The following is a 20,404-nucleotide window of genomic DNA, read 5'->3' as shown; positions in this document are numbered from 1 at the left end:
TACAGCAATTTTTCATGTGTATGTGCCAATATATCTGCCGATAGCAATACATATGTGGTAAATCATAGCAGTGATTTACCACATATCTGTCGGGGCTTAGTCAAAAGCATTTATCAAAATGCATATATTAAGCGTGTGGTGATGGGGGTGACATCTGTGCCAAGGTTCAGGCTCCAGTCTTTGAGGTTTAGTGCAATGATGCCACCTGCTGGCAAACATTAAAACATACTACCGTCTATGTGATGTTATAGTCTACAAGGCCAAGCATTGAACTTTTTCCATATTTTTTAATTTCTGCACAGTGTTAAATATATATACAACTTTTAATGATAAACAAAGCTTTGAAGGTCAATTGTTTCAATACTATCATGTAAAGGGAGTGAAGATGAAGTCACGCAGGTATTCACCACTAAACCTATGCTACTTGTATATAAGTGTCTCCCATGAAAAGAGACACATAAAGACACAGGTGTTTTTGGTCACTGTAATAATTCCTCTGACAAGGACAAAAATCCACAGACCTCATTCTATCTGAAGTTAACATGAAGCTTCAGCAGTCTGATTTTTCTTTTTTTAAATGTCCTCTCTATGTGTCGACAGAATGTTTTTGGCTGAGCAGCAGTGGAGAAATCGAAATGCAAACAGGGAATTTTATACAAAAAAAAATTACTAAATGAACTCAGACTGTTTAAGCATTTTTGTGAATGAGGACTTGATTTTTTCCCCACATCTCTTACATTAGTAACTTTCAATGTTAGAACTAGAATTATACCCTCACTGCTGTATGCCTTTGTGAATCTGTCAAGTTGCACTTAACGGTAATATCCCTGTCTGTAAAGTTGTGGATGCTTCACATACATCTTCAAACCAACAGCACAGTTTCAAGATGGACACCTAAGATTAGTTTCACCAATTCAGTATCTGACCTAATGTTGCCCCTCCTGAGATATGATGATGTTGAGTAATGGGCAGAAAAAAATTCTTGAGTTTTGGCCAAAGACTTGTAAGGTTAAAATGACCTTGACTTTTGACGTTTAACCACTGAATTCTAATCAGTTCATTCTTGAATCAAAGATGTTTCTGTCAAATTGAGGAAACGCCCTCATGACCTTCTTGAGAAGAATGGGACAGATGGATGGATAACCCACAGATATAATGCCTCCGGCTAGAGCTATCGGCAGCATGAGGCTCATAAAAATACTAACCTTTTCTTTAATTGACTAAACACTTAAACTGAAAACTGAACAACTGTCTAGGTCAAACTGTTTTGAGGGAAGAGAGGTTGTGTTGGGGAGGGGACCTGTGACCTTGGTGTCTTCTTTAAAGAATCTTGGCTATGGTCCTGGTTTCACCTGGTCCTGGTCCAAGTAAAGTCAGGGGGGCTCATTTCCATGTCTCAGTCTGTCTGGGGATCTCTAAATGCAACCTGAATCAAATTATGTAACTGAATGACTATACTGCTCCGTATTAACACAATCATGTCACATCAAAGTGTAGGAGGGACAAAACATCATCAACACAAGATTCGCTCACACCGTCTTTTCCACCAAATAAGTTCTGGTTCTTGAACTATTTCCACCAGTTTTGCACAGATCCACTGTAGCCAAAAAACAAGCATGGACCAGCTATTAATGAGACCACTACACTACTACTCCATACACTCTCTCCAACCTGAAGAATATGACACGCCCACTGATGTCATCATGGTGTGCACTTCAGTTTTTTTGGCTTTTTTTCCAACTGAGAACTTTTCAGGTTCTGAACCAATTTATTTTGGTAGAAATGCTCTGAACAGTTCAACATTAGAACTTGAATGGAACCAGTTTCATGTTGGTGGAAAAGTTATATCTGTAGCAGCTCTTGAGCTTTTGGTTGTAACACACAATCTTCCCCAGCAGGTGGAGTCACCCAGCTGTTAAAGGTGTCCAAATGTCCACTTTTCTGAGCACTTCCAGGACCCCTCATTCATGTTGAATTAAAATGTTTGGAAACAGTAGTTAACAAAGTATTCTCACCACAAGGTCCATTTAATATAGTGACTTTTTCTTCCTGTTGATTGACCACCTCTGCAGTCAATGGTTAAACATGTTGGAGATGCTTTCCATTATCTGTTGGACTCTAATGCTTTCTCTGATCTATCCAGATCATAAAATACACCCTGAGCCAACATAATCAATGTGAGAGCGGTAAAAGTCATCATCATAGTACAGTGACCAATCCAGGTATGTAATAACCAGCCAGTTATAACCAACCTGCCAGTTTAACTATTTAACATAATCTTAGAATAGTAGCTTTAAAACTGACCAGTAGTTTACCCAAGACGCACCCTTAAGACAGTTCAATCTGTGCAGAAAAAATGCAAGAGTGTTGTGAGGGTCGAGGGTGCAGTCTTCTGGGGCCCAGTCCTGAATGTTCTCTCAAAAGCCCAAATCGATGGTATTCCCAACAAAAACCTGATATAATTGAGTGTTCTCTTGTTGGCTCCTTATTCAATTCAGTCAGAGTATTGAAGACCACATTTACTTAGCATTGTTGGGGATCCTTGATTTGCAGTTAGAGCAGCCCAGATTATTACAATATGGATTTAAATACAGTGGTGGAAAAAAGTTTTCGGACACCCTTAAAATTTTACACAATCTCAAATATTATCATGAAATATTTGTGGAAAAATCTTTTTTGTGTTTCAAAAGGTGTGGCTGCATTAGACAGATACAAACAAATACAAATTATATTTTTTTGTTTATTGTTTACAAGAAAAACTAACAAAACTAAATTCTTGACAGTTTCAATATGTCAGTTCTCAACATTGTCGGTATCAAAGTCAACAAATAACAGAGAATGTGTTCAAAACTGAACAAAAAATAAATAAACCATCACATCATCAAATTAATATTTAGTAGTCCTGCCACTGGCCCGTAGTAGAGCTCTAATCCTGGCTGGCATGTTCCCCACGAGCCTTTCACACTGTTGAGGGGTAATCTTGTCCCATTCTTCTTGAATTACTGCTTTTAATTCTTCTAAATTCTTTGGTTTATGCTTTGAAACAGACCTTTTGATAATCCACCACAGATTTTCAATGGGGCTCATGTCCTGGGATTGAGCTGGCCACTCTAAGACCTGGATACTGTGCTCCTGCAGCCAAGTTCTACTGGCCTTGGATGTGTGGCAAGGGGCATTATCTTGTTGAAACATCCAGTTTTTACCTCGACGGAACAGTGCAAGCGCAGAAGGGAGCATGTGGGTTTCGAGAATGGTACAATACTTGGTAGAGTTCAATGTGCCATCACAGACAGTGAAATGACCAACACCAGCAGCACTCATGCGTCTCCAAACCATGATACTGCCTCCACCATGCTTGACAGTAGGTGCTGTACATGCTGGAGATAATGCTTCGCCTGGCCTTCTGCGTACCCTCACATTAGTAGGAGGAAGATAAAGCTGGAAACTGGACTCATCTGACCACAAAATCTTCTTCCAATTCCTGGCTGTCCAGTTCTTGTGTGCCTGGGCCCAACGACGCCGGGCTAACCTCTGTCTCTCATTGATCAGGGGCTTCTTGATAGCCTTGTAGGACCTTAAGCCATGATCTAAAAGTCGGCCACGTACAGTGCGGGTGGAACACTGGACACCAGTTTGGTTTGACCACTGCTGCTGAAGCTCCTATGATGTCATTCAGCAGTTTTGCCTGCACATGCGGATCAGGATGCGGTCATTTCTTGCTGAAGAAACCCTTGGACACCCAAATCTTGGTTTGTCTTCCAAGCTGTTGGTTCGTCTGTATTTCTGCAGAGTGTATCCAACTGCTGAAGGACTGCATCTGCACTTCCTGGCTATCTGGCGGCAGCTGTACCCTTCCTGGCTGAGAATCTTTATCTTCAGGTGTGTTTCCTGCGTTAGGTTCCTTGTTTTAGCCATTTTTGTGTCTGAAGAACTTTCAAATGTGCTGGCTTTATGTAGACACGAAGCTTGGCAACAAAAATTGTGTACCAAAATGACCCAAAATGACCCAATACTCAAAATTTCTTATGTATTTTTATGGAACCAATCAATTTTAAGTTTTTAATGGCTTTTTTAGGATTTATTTAGTATTTTGGCTGTGACTGCACTAAAAGAAATTGCACTTGAAGACCTAAGAGTGATTCTTAATGCAATATTTCACAAATGCATGGGATGTCCGAAAACTTTTTTCCACCACTGTACCAATGGAAAACAGTGAATTGCATACTCTGTGTTGGTGCGGCGTCAGCAGTGATGCAGGGGTTGTGGTGGACCAGTGTGGTGAAGGAGAAGCACTTGATTTACTGGCCCATCCACCTACCAGCCCTCATTTATGGTAGTGACGGAAAGAATGAGATCATAGATACAAGCGACCAAAATTAGATTTCTCTGTAGGGTAGCTGGACCTTAGAGATAGGATGAGAAGCTCAGACATTCGGAGGGAGCTTGGAGCAGAGATGCTGCTTCTTCCCATCGAAGTAGGTGGTTCCGGCATCTGATCAAGATGCCACCTGGGTACCTCCCTTTAGAGGTGTCTGGATATGTCCAACCGGTAGGAGGTCTGGGGTAGACCCAGAATGTGCTGGAGGGATTAAATATCTCGTCTGGCCTGGGAACACCTCGGGATCCCCCAGGAGGAGCTGGAAGGTGTTGCTGGGGAAAGGGACGTCCGGAGTACCTTGCTCAGCCTGCTGCCCCCATGATCCAGCCCCGGATAGGTGGATGAAAATGGATAGATGGGTGGACGGATGGATTCAAAAGTAGCAGAAAAACATTCATTCTGTGAACTCTACTCCAGCATTGTATAACATAAATAGATTTTAAGATAAGTAATGCTGTTCACGCCAAATTCCTGCCCTATCTGTTAACTTAAAAATAGTAACAAGATGCAGGACTGACAAATAGTCATCCTCAACATCTGCTGTGTTATGGTTTCAGAATAATAAAGAAAGATGAAAAACAATTAGGTACAAAATTATATCATCTTTTTCCTAAATTATGTACAGATTTTATGGCCTTTTTATTATCTCAAATGGCTTGGAGAAGTAGTGACTGAGGCGAAAAACCTCCCGACCCACCTTGGGTTTGGGCTGACCCTGTGGTGTTTACATCTTCTGGCTCCACCCCTGCTGACAAAAGCTAGCTGGCCTTTTACCTGCATTCCCTGCAGCTGCCTACATAAAGAAAAGCTGGTTATTTTTGCCACAATAAAAAGCCTCTCAGCTTTCACATCAACTGGTTTCCACCCTGCTGGACTCTGTCACATTGTCATCATTTTCTCACAGGCAAGGTCATCCTATAAAAATCAATCCAATAATGTATATTACAGCAGAGCATGCATGGTCACATACTGGTAGAAACATGCCTCATGTCTGCTTTAATTTAAAGAAGTCTGAGGAGATGTCAGTCCTGCTGCTGGATGAACCTGCGGAATGTGTTGCACTGAAACGCTTCCCACAATGCTTAGAGAGGGAAGGAGGGTTCATCCAGAGGAGGCTGGGATTTCTTCTTCAACACCCTCCTCCTGCTCAGCTCCATTATTTCTAATTCGTGCACTTGTTGCTCCTGAGGCATCCTCCCTGTCTGGGCTCTGCCTTTCAGTGGAAGGTGTTGAGAGATATTACTCACCTCTCCTGCCTTTGCCTGGAAATAAGTTGTCTGTTGTTGTCGCTGCTGCTGCCGCTGCTGTGTTTCAACACCGGGTAAGTTAAGAGGAAACTTGTTGAGTTGTTAAAGTGTGCTTGTTAGTATTTATGTTAAATGAAAAGGGCGGGGGCGATAAACAAGTTGAGAAACGGCAGTTGGGCAACGTTTAGAATATTAGTATATATCACGTTAACTGACTTTAGAGGAGATATCGCGATAACTTAAACAGCATTTGTTTCTAACGCGGTGACTTCTTGCTATTTTAACTCGACATAACCTGGAAAAACGTCACAATAATTTTTTTAAGGTGTTAATTTTGACTTTAAACAATTATGGCAACACTTAAAGATAACGTCCTGTCAGCTAATGTTGCTGTCACCGTCAGTATCACCGACAGTATCGTGAATTAGCTACACCTCCATTTGCCAGCCATTAGCAACCGCTGGGATACGTGCAGGTAGGTAACGTGTAGTCACCTGTCGCCACTCCTGTCTCCACTCTACTCTACTTTACAGCTGTTTGTTTTATCCAGTGAAACTGAAAAAGAAACACCTGTTTCTGTCGCTTTAATCCGACACCTGTTCAGCAGGCACATTAACGTTATGAATCCAGGTCAGTAACTCTCACCTTGCACCTCGGCATTCCTCACATTCCCCTTCCGCTGGATAACACACAGACCCTGATGGTAATGTCGTCAGACCTACTTTTTGTTTTATAAATAACGGCTTGACCAAGTCTGAGAGATTATAATGTGTTTTAACAATGTGATTTGTGGGGACCAGGGGTGTAAATTAAGACAGTGTGGGCAGGGTGGTTGCAGTGGTGCCCATGGGAGAGGGGGCCCACAGAGAGAGTGGGCCCTGCAACAATATGTCAGGTAGAAAAGTGGCCCTTGTGAGTGATTCTGGCAACTTCCGAGGATGATAAATGAAGCCAATGCAGAAGTGCCAAAAACTGCACTTCCCCAAAAAGACACCTGAGGCCGGCTCCAAAACAGATTAGATCCCCAAAGACTCTCATCTTACTGTGCTCAACTTTACAGCAGAAACCTGTTTACAGCCTGGAACAAAATGGATTGGCTCTTTTATAGCTAAATTTAACATTCATGACAACTGTATAGGGAGTGAGTTTTTTATAAGTCAGTCATCCACCCCTCGCTCCTCCACAGCTCCATCCTCACGTCCAAATATGGTCACTTTTGACTATAAAGAACCAAGATGGCCACGGCTGAAATGTCAAATTTGAGACTGCAAAACCATGGATATATTAAGAGACCTGCATACCGCATTGGTTCATTCCTATGAAACTTGCTCAGTGGCACATGAAGCCAGAAAAGCTCTTTTCCCGCGGTATGACATCACCCAGATGAGGGGCGATGCTTCTGCACCATTGGGCCAAAGAGTAGAGCACACAAGACTTTCAGCACTGAGCCGGGCCAAGCAACCAGCTTCCACCAGCTGAGCTGCTGACGTGTAGCTTCCTGCTATTTTAAATGAGGATAAAATGATTTGATCTTGTGGCTAGATTTGCCAAATGTATGTTAGTGAAATGAGTCATTTCGTTGGGGTTGTGACGCTCAAAAAAAAATAGAAATTGAGCAGTGTGTTGTATGGGGATGATATGAAAAATAACAAAAATCAAGGCGTTATGATGTAGCCTAACCACAGTGTTGTGTAAGATAAATCACTTTAAAAGCATTGCAGGCTACCAATTACTTCATACTCAAATACATTAATGTACAGCTAAGCTACCTTAGGGAGAAAATCTAATTTGGTTAACTAAAGCTACTTAAAAAAGGTAGTTCAAACCAGTTTGTTAAAAATGATCAAATTGACAATTTTTATAATCCATAAAAGACACATTGGGGAAAAAGTGTGCTCTTGTTAACAGGTCACACATAAGCAAATACATAAAATACCCTACTATTCATGGAAAAGTTCAAGGAATGTCAACTTTAATTTTGTATACAATGCCCATCAGTCAGTAGCCTGGAAATCCAGACCCAAATCTAGAAAGATTTAGGGTCTGGCCATGAGTAATGAAAATGGCCCAACTCGAGGGGTGGTACCAAGCATGCATTTGAAAATATCACTGCACGCAATTGGATAACACTACGACCAATCAGAACAATACACTGGGTGACGTATATGCTTAGCTACCAGCGGAGCTAACTGGTAGATTAGACTCTTGCCGTATCCGGTTGGCAAAACAGCAAAAACGTCCTTCTTGCAAAGGAAAGACTCGAGCACCGTCTTCTGTTCTTCTTTTAGAGAAAAAGTCAAGTCTAACTCGTTCATTGTAGCGGCCAAAGCCGTTTCAAACAACTGGTGTTCATCCGTAGCCATGTTGCAATGTTTACTGACTGATTCCGGACTTCGTCGTCGCAGCACTGACGTCATCTGTTTAGCTCGCCTCTGGTCCGCCTATATCAGATACACCGATATGATTGGTGCAGCTCAGTTTCATGGGCATAGGTAATGAGCATCATTACCAGAGTGACTCGCTGAGCAAATTCAGTTGTGTTCGTGCGAGAGCTCTGGATTTCCAGGGTAATCAGTCAGACACCTGCCTTCCAGAAACTATAGTCCAGGTGGGGGCATTGCATGAAGCAGGATTACACAGTTAACCAGGTAACTTCTAAAATAGCATAGCATTTGTTAATTAATTAATTGCAACCATGCATTTGGCTAACTGATACCTAAAGTTTGGTTTTACAAATTCTGTCTAATCAATGCATTTACTACGCATGTCTCAACAGCATTTCGGATGAAAGAAAAAGTGGATGGGGCTGGTCAAAGGGGGTTTAATTACAGTAAAACAGCAACGGTAAAATGAACATCCCTTGCCTCTTATGTGCCAGTATTTTTTATATTTTCAGTAGTTGACTACACAAAAAAATGTCAAAAAAGCAATTGAACTACTTGAAGCACTATGCAGATATGAATGTAGTTGAATTTCCAGCAAACTACTGCAAAATGTAGACTCATTAAAGTTTTATCACTGGTTTAATAACTACTAGTTTACTACTCCCCAACACTGCCTACTGTTTAAACTGCAGTTTTGGACGTTTGCAAAAACATTTTCAAATTAATTTAGAATTTGCTGATGAAATATTTGAAAAGGTTGAAGTTAGTTGAAGTGGCAGTCGAAGTGCAGTTGCTGAACTAAGCTGAAATGGCAGGTAAAATGGAAGTGCTGGAATAAGTTTTTGAAGTTGAAGTTCAAGCACTGAAAGGAGCTGAAATCATCAATGTATAAGTGGAATATTGAGCATGAGGTGTCATTTGAAGAGGAGTTCAAGAGAAGTTAATGTCATAATCCATGTCATAGTCAGTTTATCTGCCATTTGCCGTAAAATACCACATTGCAAAACGACTGCGAGAGTTCACATTTAAGACATAAGGGACCACAAGACAAACATTAAAATGAATAACAGGTAGGTACATAACAAGGACAGTGCCCCCAGCGATACGCCCACATCATCTAAAAAGGTACAAGAAATTTAAAGGTGCAAACATTAGCACTAAAATCATTGTTAAAGTACAAGACTTCTAAAAGTGCAAGATAAAGAAATACACGTTTGGCACCTTTTTAAAAGTATGGAGTTTCAGTTTCAGATGTCTCTTTTGCAATGTAAGTCAGTTGTAAAAAAGTATTTTTTGGCCTAGTAGCATCACGTTACAGACTCCGGAAGTTGCAGTACCACTGTTTGGCCACTACAAAAATTGGCTTCAAAGCCTGTCGCATTTCCTGGGGGCTTGTTGAATTTAAAAATTTCAACATTTCAACATTCAACATTCAAGCTGAAATGGCAGGTAAAATGGAAGTGCTGGAATAAGTTTTTGAAGTTGAAGTTCAAGCAGTGAAAGGAGCTGAAATCATTAATGTGTAAGTGGAATATTGAGCATGAGGTGTCATTTGAAGAGGAGTTCAAGAGAAGTTAATGCAACTTTAAATTTATAAAATAATGAAAGAAAATGCGATTTGAAGTGTCAGCTGAAGTCTTCTGTCACTGAAAGCAGTTGTGTAAACTATGTAAAACCAGTGGAAGCTGCAGGACTTAAAAGAGCTGAGGAAGGCAAAGATATGGGACTTCAAAGTGTCTGAAGTGTCAGAGTGTCAAATAGTTGGGCAGTGTAAGTATAACTATTTAAAAGAACTGAAATGTCAGTTGGTAGTGTAATCACTGAAAGCAGACTAACTCTATGATATGAAAACATTGAAACTGCCTCGTCTTTCTGATCTTGCTCTGATAGCTACCATCAAACTGAATTTGTTAGATAGGTGTACTGTACAAAAAAGCATTAATACGATGCCTACTCAACCTGCATCTACTCCACTAGAACTAATTATGATTGATACAAAAACAAACTGGTCCTACAGGTTTCAGTGTCACCTCTCAATGACAGTATTAGGTGACTGTATGTAGCACCTGACAGTTATAAGAATACTTATTACACAACAGTTTATGCAGTGGGCACTTCATGATTGTTGTTTGTACTTAACCTTTGCCTCAGTCTGAAGTGATTCAGAAACTTTGCTGTCATGTCTTCCTGTTATTACGTCCTGAGATTGATAGACAAATTCATCTGAATTTAAGGGCAAGGTTTTTCAAGAGCATGGCAGGACCTCTAAATGTAATATTTAAAATATTCCAAACTTTCTATGGTTCAAAGTTTTTTTTTTACATATATATTAGAAACGGGAGGAAAATCGATGCAGCATAGTATCACGATATGTGTGGCAATATTGTATCGATACACGGATGCCAATCATATAAATTATAATTGTTGCAATTACAAATTAAACTTCTGGTAGCCTACTAGAATAATAAAATAATTTGCTTTTTCAGTCCACAAGATACATGGTGCTGCAATAAAAATGATTGACGCGAGATAAACAGACTGAAAATTTTATCTTATTAGATAAAAACAGATGTTGAGAAAGTTTTTGTCTTAATTTACATTTGAAAAAAGGTAATAAATCAAAATATATTCCAATATATGTTATCGCAATACTCAACACTTCGCAGAACATTTAAAATCACAATGAAATTGTATCGTGGTGATATTGTAATATTGCTAACCATAGAATTCAGTCTGGGATGCTGACCCCCTAAGCATGAGCACTGCTCTTTGTTAATGCAATATATGTAAATTCCTTCAGATTAACTAGGGGATGTCATGTTTCACCAATACCATACCAGGGTTTTCATGTGGTGTTGCTGATGTAGAGCACAGGTAACCATTCTGCAAACCATGCTGCTGTTTTTTAGAAGCTTGTGTATTTTTACCGTTCCATGCAGCAATTGGTTTCCATAAAGTATGACCACAAACTCCTCAAATGTTCTTGGGTGCTGTGATCCATCACAGTGAACATCAAGTCTGCATGTCCTCATGGCAAAACTGCTTTATTGTTAGGAGGTGTTGCAGAGCAAACTGCTCAAATGAATCCGTACTTAGGTTCCTCACCATTTAAAGATGATGCAAGATAAATCAAAAGTAGCACAGCGTAGATATTCAGTGGGATTCAAGATTAAAAAGTTTAGTAAATAAAGTTCATACTGTTTGGAAATGAGCTGAATCACTAGCTGACCAATGAAAATCTAAATATTATAAGAGTACATTTGAAAATGTTCATCAAAAATGGATATCAGACATAAATTATAGTCAAAGAGCTCAACTTTGTTAGCGTCCTAAATGAGGGATGAAGGCCCTGATGCTGACCAGTCATTTCTTGCCAGTCTCGAATGTTTACAGTTGGGAAGTGCTGTAGGTCACCTGGGGCTCTCACTGCATTGCATACACACGCGTGTCACTCTTAGTAAGGGTAGGATTCGCCTGTTGATACTGACAGAGACACATTGGCATGCATTTACGGCACACTAAAGATAATAAAACAGACAGTATCTAGAAGTTAATGAGTAATCTTTGTGTCAAGGCTGGTAGGTGTGAAGGCAACATGCAAAGTGTAAGCAAGACCTGTTGCTCTGAGGAAGGATTTAACAGTCATCTGGTGTTTCTGTTTTTGACAAATTATCCCTCTGTGATGATGTGAAACAAGTACAGCCTCCAGGGTTTATTAGGAGCAGGAGCAACACGGATCACTGGTTTCTTTGTATCCGTCAGCTTTTACAGCCTCCTCAGGCTAATGGGTATAGTTTCACGGCTGTTAACTGTTGATGGCCTGGTTTCACTTGTCTTGTCACGACAGGACATCGGCAACTCTCACTTTGTTTTAATAGTCTTGTTGTGGTGTTGAAGGGATTAGAGCCCATGTCTTTTTAAGTGAAACTACTTTCCACAAACACAGCATTAAGCTGTATTTTTCCCCTGTCTTTCTGTCCTCTGCAGGATACTTGGCAGACTTGCTGGTCTTGTTTTGTCTCTTGCAGGGAATGACCTGTATTTCATGCTGCTCTGTTCCCTTTCAGCCCAGTGTGGGTGAATCACTTGAGGTGTGGCTGTCACTGACAACAAGGGGCTGAACCATACTACCACAATATGGCTAATAACATACCATGGGGCTTAGAAACAAGTCTTTAAAGACAGTAATGTGATACAAGATCCTGGGAAAATACGTGTCTAAGAAAGTGGTGCTGTATAGTTTCTGTTTGTTTGTTTGTATCCTGAGGATGTTCTTAAATGTAGCGTGTGGTAACTTTTTGTTATATTTGCTGAAACTGTCACTACGTCCACATGGTAATGCATCAAACAGATAATCGGTGTCACTAACAGGAGTGCTTCTAATGGCATTTGCTATAGTCTACCAGGTCTGAACGAAAACAAGCAGGAGAATGAGAGTTTGCTGTGTCAGGTGGGCGGTAATTTGTTTTCACTCGACTATTTCCAACATGGCGGCTGAGTCAGAAACTTTCTCTTTTTACAGTTAAACACTAGGGGCGGGGGTAAGTCAATACAGCACTGTATTGCAATATTTTAGTGTGGCAATATTGTATCGTCACACACATGCAAGGTATCAGCGTTTTCTTATTTTTTGAATTATATTTTTTTATCTATAAAGCAATATTGGGCAAACGTCCAACCTACTTCTGCTCCCTTCTGTGTGTCAGCTCTGGTAGTTATCAGCCAAGCTCTTCCAAGTGGTTGCTTTTAAATTTATACCAGGTTTTAACAGCTCTTGGAAAAAAATTGCATCCTCCTACTCTGCACCCTGGACTTGAAACAATCTTCAAAAAGATCTAAAATTAGAAACACGTATATCCATTGATGAATTTAAGATCATCATAATCTTGATTCATACTTGATCAGCGCTGCCAAGTTTGACCGCAGTTCATGAGACATGATTGACAGTAGCGCTAGAGACTCCTTGGCTCTGATAAGTTGTTTATATTCATGTGCAGTGGATTCTTGCGAAGAACAAGGAGGGGAAGTTTTTTTTTCTCAGATTATCTGCCTCATATACTACTGTCAGGATTTAGTGACAATTTATCAAAGTTACCAACTACAGCTTCAATCTTTCATCTAGCACTGTCATTTGGTTAGTTTGTTTATTACTTTGGTTTGTGACCACATACCTTTAAACCAGTGCCATTGCCAGCCTCAGCTGTATTTTGTATTTAGTGCTAAGTAGAACATGTCAGCATGCTAACACACTAAACTAGGATAGTGATCATGTTACACATTGCACCAGGTTAGCATTGTCATTGTGAGCGTGTTAGCATGCAAACATTTGCATTTAGCTAAAAGCACTGCTGTGTCTACGCTTTTAGCACGGCTGACGACACCTCGTCTTGTTGCTTAAAAAATGACTTTAGCAATGATTCGAATATCACAGTTGTAATTCTCTGGTGATTTCTGTTTCACCACTAGTTGGGTGGGGGAAAAGGATGTGGAATTTTTGATGTACATTTTAATATGAATTTGGACATTTTGACTCTGTTACTTTGGGATCCAAAAATAGATCTGAAAAGTGAGGCCCTAGAAAGCCTTGAAATTTATATCATGATTTATGTTGTCTTTTCCAAGCTGTAAAGGCTGCTGTACACTAATAAAGTTAGTCTATTTCACTGAGTGACATAAAAACAAATCATGCTTCCACCTGCATGACAATGGTAACTACAATTTTTATTTACCAGTACCTACTGTCTTTTTCAGAGTCCTTGTCAAATGCATGAATCAAAAAACATTGCGCTCATTTTAAAGAATGACACCTGCCTCTAGCAGCATTTAAAGCCCTCATGAACATGAGGTGTTTTAATCCTTTCTAAGCAGTGTGCTGCAAACACTGATATTGTGGTTTCTGCTCTTGTTCTGCAGGACGTGCGGTGTGTGTTGAACAGGTGAGCCAGAGGCTAACATGAGAGCTCCTGTGTGAGTCTGTGTCCCAACTTCTTTAGTCAAACAGTAGTGTGTATGTTTTAGGCGTGTCTGACTTTGAACAGCTTCTGCTAGGATATAGTTAGAATTAAGTTTGAACAGTAGCTGGGAAAAAGGGATGTTTTTAGCAATTGTGGCCATATTGTATGCATGGTTCAAGTTTATTTATACAGCATGGTTTATGTTGCCACCCACAGCACAGAGCTGTTTTGCTCCTTCTGTCTGATTTGCTGCCTTTAAATCATGTGGAGGCTTTAGCACACAACGATGGATCACTCTAGTTGACCCTGAAGGGCCCATTATCATGTGCACACATACAGATACTCAGAGACACAGCCAGGAGGGTCGCTGAGGGCTACACTGCACTAAATCCCCGACACACACTGCTTTCTGTCGCAGTTAGCACCCAGTTCCGTTTACTGTCAGTCTTTTGCTGCATTTTCCTCTCTCGTTTTATTCACTGGTTTAACATAATTTTCTTTCCTTTATGGTGTTTCCTTTATGGTATTTCCAGTATCACAAGGAAACTGTGGGGCACGGAAGACAATAAGCAGCAGTATAAATAAACAATGTGAGTCATTCTTGGCTGCAGACATAGAGATGAGTGGCATTAAAAGTCATTCAAGAACAGAGTCTTGAGTCAAGTCTTGAGGAGCCGAAAGCTTGTTGACATACATGTTATGTGATGTCTCTTTGTACTAGAATAGAATATATTGACCCATCTGCAAACAGCTACTTTACCTGCATCACTGTAATAAATCATGTAATTTGTAGAACATCTCTGTGTTCTCAGGCACTATCTTTTCATGGGTGTCTTTGCTTGAGAGCTGGTCTGACTTGAGCTGTGCCGTCGCAGTCTGCCAAACCAGTTTTCTCTCCACAGGCTAGATTAGTTCAGCAGCCGCCTTTTGTTTGGATTCAGCACCATGAAAAGCACTCTGCCCTTACAGTCCTTTTTCTTTTGTAGGTAACCTGTCTGTTTGAGGGCTCGTGACTCAGCAAAGTGCTCCCAGAAACAAACAATAAAGGTATGTCTATTTTCATTTCCTGCAGAGGAATAAACTCTTAATCCTTCAAATCCTTATTGCTTTTAATGTGGGGCTGGGCGATAGTTTGTGTATTGACTTTTAGCTGCATTCTTTTATGGTGGTGTGATTGCATTTCCCAGCTGCAACATCACAACAGCTGGTATTGTTTCACCTTGTGAGTGTGGTGTGTGTGTCATCATGGCAAAATGTGGTCCTGGTGACACCTGTGCTAGCAGGCACTACCACAGAAGCGGTGTTTATGTGTCTGTCTGTTGATTAATAGATTTTGTCAACATGATAGTGTCACAGCTGTGCAAAATGCAGCCACAAAACTGTACAGGTGTGTAGTTGAGATCAAAATGAAGGCTGATTAGAAAGTTGGCGTGGTCTGAGTGAGGTGGTCCGGAAGTAGGGAAGGCCCCCCAACTTTTCTCCCATGGCCGACATTCTGTTTTAGTCACAGATAGCTGTATTATGACGGGAGGGATCCAGTAGCTATTTGGTCTCTAGTAGGGCTGCCATTAACGATTATTTTCATTGTCGACTAATGTGTTGATTATTTCTTCGATTAGTAAACTAATCATTTCATTGAAAAATGTGTTAAAATGTTGAAAAATGTCGGCCTGTCTTGTTTCGTATTCACGCCAAAGGGTTTTAGTTCACTGTCACGGGAGAGTGTGTAAAGCTGCCAATATCTGAACGTAAAAAGCTGCAGTAAGAGTATTTTGGGGCACTTTTATAGTACTTTTCTATGAAAAATGACTCAAACCGATTAGTCGACTACTAAAATAGTCACAAATTATTTTAATAGTCGATTAGTCATCGATTAGTCAACTAATCGTGGCAGCCTTAGTCTCTAGTGTGTTAATGTTGTACAAAACTCCCACTTGTAACAGTTAATTTAAACTCCTTTCCTATGTGCTTCTCCTCGCTTCTTTTCCAAAATCCTTACTTTTAAATTCTCACACACAGGTATAGATTTCGGAGGATGCACAAGGGACATATCCTCTTCAGTATTTAGAACATGAGCATTTGAAGCCAGCAGACTTTTATTTTGACAACTTTTAAGAAATGTCCACCTTAAATTGATGCAGAAACACCATAAAAAATTCACCCGCATGCTGGAAATTGTTTTGGCACTAACCATGTTTCATGCTTCATATGTGCTTCCCCATGTTGACATGAAATCTACACCCGTGCTCGCACAGTATTTGTCTTTCTGCCTCGGTTGCTCACAGTGTTTATCTCTTTTGCTCAGCTCTGGGGAGAGTGCATCTCCCCCGGCCTCCCATGGCACCCCTGCCTGCTTCGTCAGTCCAGGGATGACAGTCACCCCTGAAAAACACAGCGCTCAGCCCGGTTCCTCCTCTTACAGCAACACAGTTTCCAGGTTGGTGAACATGTATTTTAAGAACTTAATTTCCATCGTGCACCTCTTGTGTCTCAGGTCACATTCACAGGACAACCGACAGTGTCTTTATTTATCTCATACACGACGCTGATTGTATTTCAGATGCTGACTCTTGACTGGAAACAGAGTCGCATGTTTTCCGGGTTCATTGTCGGCCTGATAGAGATGTGTGCTACAAAACCTGATTCTGAGTCATGTGATGTCTTTTGTTGTTTTTACTAGTATTTCTCCTTTTGACATCAAGATGGTGTTACACTCTGCATCAGATAGATAAGATCAAATATCCAAGTCTGATGAAGGCTGTTGGAGTTGATATTGACTTAGGCAACAGTCTGAACACTTAAATAGTGTGTGTGTGTGTGTGTGCACTGACATCACTTTTACCTGTTGAGCTTTATCTCATCACACATCAACTAGATCTGGTGCGGTGCAGATGGATGAGACCGATGGCCTGCGACTGAAGCACTCCTCTGCTGAAGACTCCCTGTCACTGTCTTCCTTGGCTGAGCCCATCAACCTAGAAGGTCAGTGGGTCACTGTCAGCAGGGTGAGGAGCTGTTGAAAGCACCCCGTACCTTTTGTTGCAGTGAAACATGCAAACATTTTGTACTTGGGACAGTGTACAAAAAAAGTAAATTCATTCAGTATCCCAAAACAATTTAAACAGCTATTTTTAAAGTAATAATCTCAAAGATTTTTATTTAAATAAATGTCTGTTAAGTCACTTAAGACACAATGGTGTTTGAGCCTTTGGCTCATTGATGAAAACCATGGCATTTACAGTATTATGAACTAGGTGTGTTTGACAACATTCCTGGGGAAAAATCAGTTTTTAATGATCCACTCTCACACACACACCATCTATGCTGTGCTAACTCCTTGCCCCTACCACTTAACCCTTACCCCTTCATTTTGTGCGTTCACTTCGAGCTGTAGGATTTCCCATTTCTGGTTGGGATAGAAAGATAGGGTCAAGTGTAGGGGCTACATGGCCCTTCAGATGGAGGTTTTTCAGAGGCACACTCCAAAGCAAGTGTTATGAGAAATCATCAGCAAGATGCTGAACAAGCAACAAAAGAAACACACGAATGTAATGTTTTGTTGATGAGGATTTAAAGATTACAATAGGCATTGCATTTTCTTAGTTCAATGTTGTTTAAATATATTATGGTCGTTTTCTTTATAGCAAATTAGCTAGCTAATGTTACATTGTTGTTGCTGAGTTTTGCATGACAGCCCTGCATTTTGACGTATTTCATGTCGCACCCCAGATCAGCAGCGAAGTTGCTTCACTTGTAAAGTGCTCCTCTAATATCTGTGCAGACTGTCAGGGTAATAATAATACATTTTATTTATAGAGTGCTTTTCAAAAACTCAAAGACACTTTACAGGCAGACAAAAAAGTGCAGGAAAATACAATCAAGAGTGCAAAACAGCAAACCAAAAGAGCAAAAAAAAAAAAAAAAGGTTAGGTTGGGTGTGTTGTTAATGTTAGCCTACAGAGTGCCGCCAGCAGCCTGGTAATGAAGTAGTGTTGATGACTTGTTTGATCGATCGATTGATAGAGTGAACTTAGGTTGTGGACAAACATCTTGACAACAGCAAAGGGATGCCTATAGGCCATGCAAGAGAAATCACCACAGCAGAAGACGGCATATTTGCATTGACCAGCAACACTCGACACGTCTATTTGTGTAATCACCAGCATCTGCGACTACTGATGATGTATCATGGTCTTGAAGGGTTGAACCATTACCCCTTGTAAGGTGGCACTCAAAAACAAGGGGTGGGGGTAGAAAGAAGAAATTGGATTGCGCTTCAGTCTGCAGACAAACACACTGCAGTTACTGCTTATCATTATAGGTGCCACCAAAGAGAACATAACCGAGTTATTGGAGATTGTACCTTTCAGAATACATACATTCTATGTACAGGGATTTGACAAATATCATCTTGCTATGGAATTCAAAATAAGAATGACAACATTTTTCATGAATGCAAAATTGTGATTATCTTTATTGAAGATATTAAAGATAAATATATCCCCAGAATTTGCAGTCAGAAGCCTCTGCAGCAGTTATATTTTCTTTTTGTTGACTTAATCCTTCCTCTATTTTTGTAAGTAATGAAACAGTATGACATGATTATAACCTGGTGCCATTTAAACAACATTTTGCCACAAAAGCAAGACCATATTAAAATGATTAAAAATAACATGTACATGACTTGTAATGAATCACTGAGACACATACTCATGTGACCACAAAGCACAAGCCTTGTATGGATGATACAAATCCTTGTGTGACTGTCTGTGTGTCATCCAGATTCCCATTATGCCATGCTGCAAGGCGAGATCGACTCCGACCACCAGAACCTGGAGGCGGAGTCATGGAGCGTGGCTGTGGACCAGAACTACCTGAAGGCCCTGAACAAAGAGGCTGTTAAGAGACAGGACGTCATCTATGGTAGGGTTAACCAGCTAAATCTATAAATAAACAATCTTAAAAATATTTTCAGTAATCATATATCATCTTTATAAAGTGCATGTGTGTATATATACACAGAATTTTCTCATGTCAATCACTCACTGAAGAAGATGTATCTTTGGTCACTGACAGCAGAGTACAAACATAATTGCACTATTTAAGCAGAGATGACAGTGTCTGTAATTATGATGTTAATGGATGCTATCTTTAACTCAGAGGACCTTTGGATGTCAAACAATTCTGCTGTGATAATAAGAATAATAACACCAGCAGTTGTGTTCACCTGAGAACACATTTCTCCCACTTTGGTGGACTACCTTTATTTACCCTCATGACTTTGTTTGCTTTTGCTGTTGAGCAAGGAGTGTGCAGTTATTGTTATCTTTCTCAGGCACAAATGTTCCTGTACATGTCAGGCACTCAGCTTAGATGTGTTAATTATGTGTCCCTCTTTACCAATTTCCCAGAGTTGATCCAGACAGAGATGCACCATGTGCGCACCTTAAAAATCCTTCTCCACGTCTACATGCACGAGTTGAGGCAGTCATTGCTGATAGAGGAGGCCAAGCTGGAGCGGCTCTTCCTGGGGGTAGAAAACCTGCTCGCCCTCCACCAGCTCTTCCTTAACCGCCTCAAAATGCGGCAAAACCAAAGTCAGGAGGAAGAAAGCCCAAACAACTACCAGATCACACAGCTGGGGGATATTCTCATATCTCAGGTAGGGTAGAGTCATCTGAAAGCCACAGTGGGCTTTTGTGTAAATCATTGTAGTCAGTCATCAAATTGATCTTCTTAAGAGACAGTGTGATTTGCAAACATGCAAAGTTGTAGAGTGCAAGTTTAAAGAAGTATTTATTTTCTTCTTAAAGTGAAGTGTCCTTATTTACTCAAGTTCAGGTAAAAATGCCAGTAAAGCCTGTGTGTCAACAAAAAACACAGAAAGTAAGAGGTACTTTTCCATTTAAGTCATCTCCAAAACAACTAATGGGAGGTGGAGGCTAATTCTTTAGACTTCCAGAAAGGTTTAAAAAGATTATAAAATCATGTTCATAAATATTCTTAAAACAAAGGATTGTGGTGTTCACAACATTTTTATTAATTTCAGGTTTTAACTAAAACTGTTGCTTTCAAAGGCATTGAAGCCGAGTGTCCATATAGCATTTTTGTGACAGAAAAGCAGGGGCATGAGAAAAGTTCCAAGATTTTCAACTCTAGTACTCAGAGTGGGGGCCCAAAAAACTCAGAGCACTCTGAAAGAAAGATGTTGGGTGCACTGCTTTTTCTCTAGGTGTTGACATGTGGCAGCATATGCTCTGTCCTCAATGGAAACAATTGAAAAAAAAACACGCAGGTGCTCATAAAAAAACACACCATATAGCTTGCATACCCCAACACGTTCAAGTCCACAGTTTACTCAGTATACAGTATATGTGCTGTTCCTGAATGTTATGTTTACATTTCTACACTGAGGTCTACAACAAACAGCTCTTAAGTATT

The 20,404-nt window shown here is 40.3% G+C and overlaps 1 protein-coding gene across 6 annotated transcripts in view; it reads left to right on the top strand.

Annotated features, from left to right (window-relative positions):
* The first annotated feature begins 5,513 nt into the window (after positions 1-5,513).
* The window catches only part of arhgef18a (rho/rac guanine nucleotide exchange factor (GEF) 18a), a 29,978-nt gene continuing 15,087 nt past the window's right edge, over positions 5,514-20,404 (top strand). The window contains exons 1-7 of one of the 6 annotated variants that reach the window (XM_049598786.1): positions 5,519-5,699; positions 13,923-13,945; positions 14,950-15,010; positions 16,269-16,400; positions 16,839-16,945; positions 18,746-18,886; positions 19,375-19,625. In XM_049598786.1, coding sequence (XP_049454743.1) covers positions 16,333-16,400; positions 16,839-16,945; positions 18,746-18,886; positions 19,375-19,625 — 567 coding nt within the window. In that variant the 5' untranslated portion in view covers positions 5,519-5,699; positions 13,923-13,945; positions 14,950-15,010; positions 16,269-16,332. Of the gene's footprint in view, positions 5,700-5,881; positions 6,101-13,922; positions 13,946-13,966; positions 13,977-14,401; positions 14,554-14,949; positions 15,011-16,268; positions 16,401-16,838; positions 16,946-18,745; positions 18,887-19,374; positions 19,626-20,404 lie in introns of those variants that run through there. The other 5 variants (XM_049598789.1, XM_049598783.1, XM_049598784.1 and 2 more) reach the window with 5 other exon arrangements.

This window comes from Epinephelus fuscoguttatus, linkage group LG15 (assembly GCF_011397635.1).
Source record: "Epinephelus fuscoguttatus linkage group LG15, E.fuscoguttatus.final_Chr_v1".
Lineage (NCBI taxonomy): Eukaryota > Metazoa > Chordata > Actinopteri > Perciformes > Serranidae > Epinephelus > Epinephelus fuscoguttatus.
This window is presented reverse-complemented; position numbering and strand designations above follow the sequence as displayed.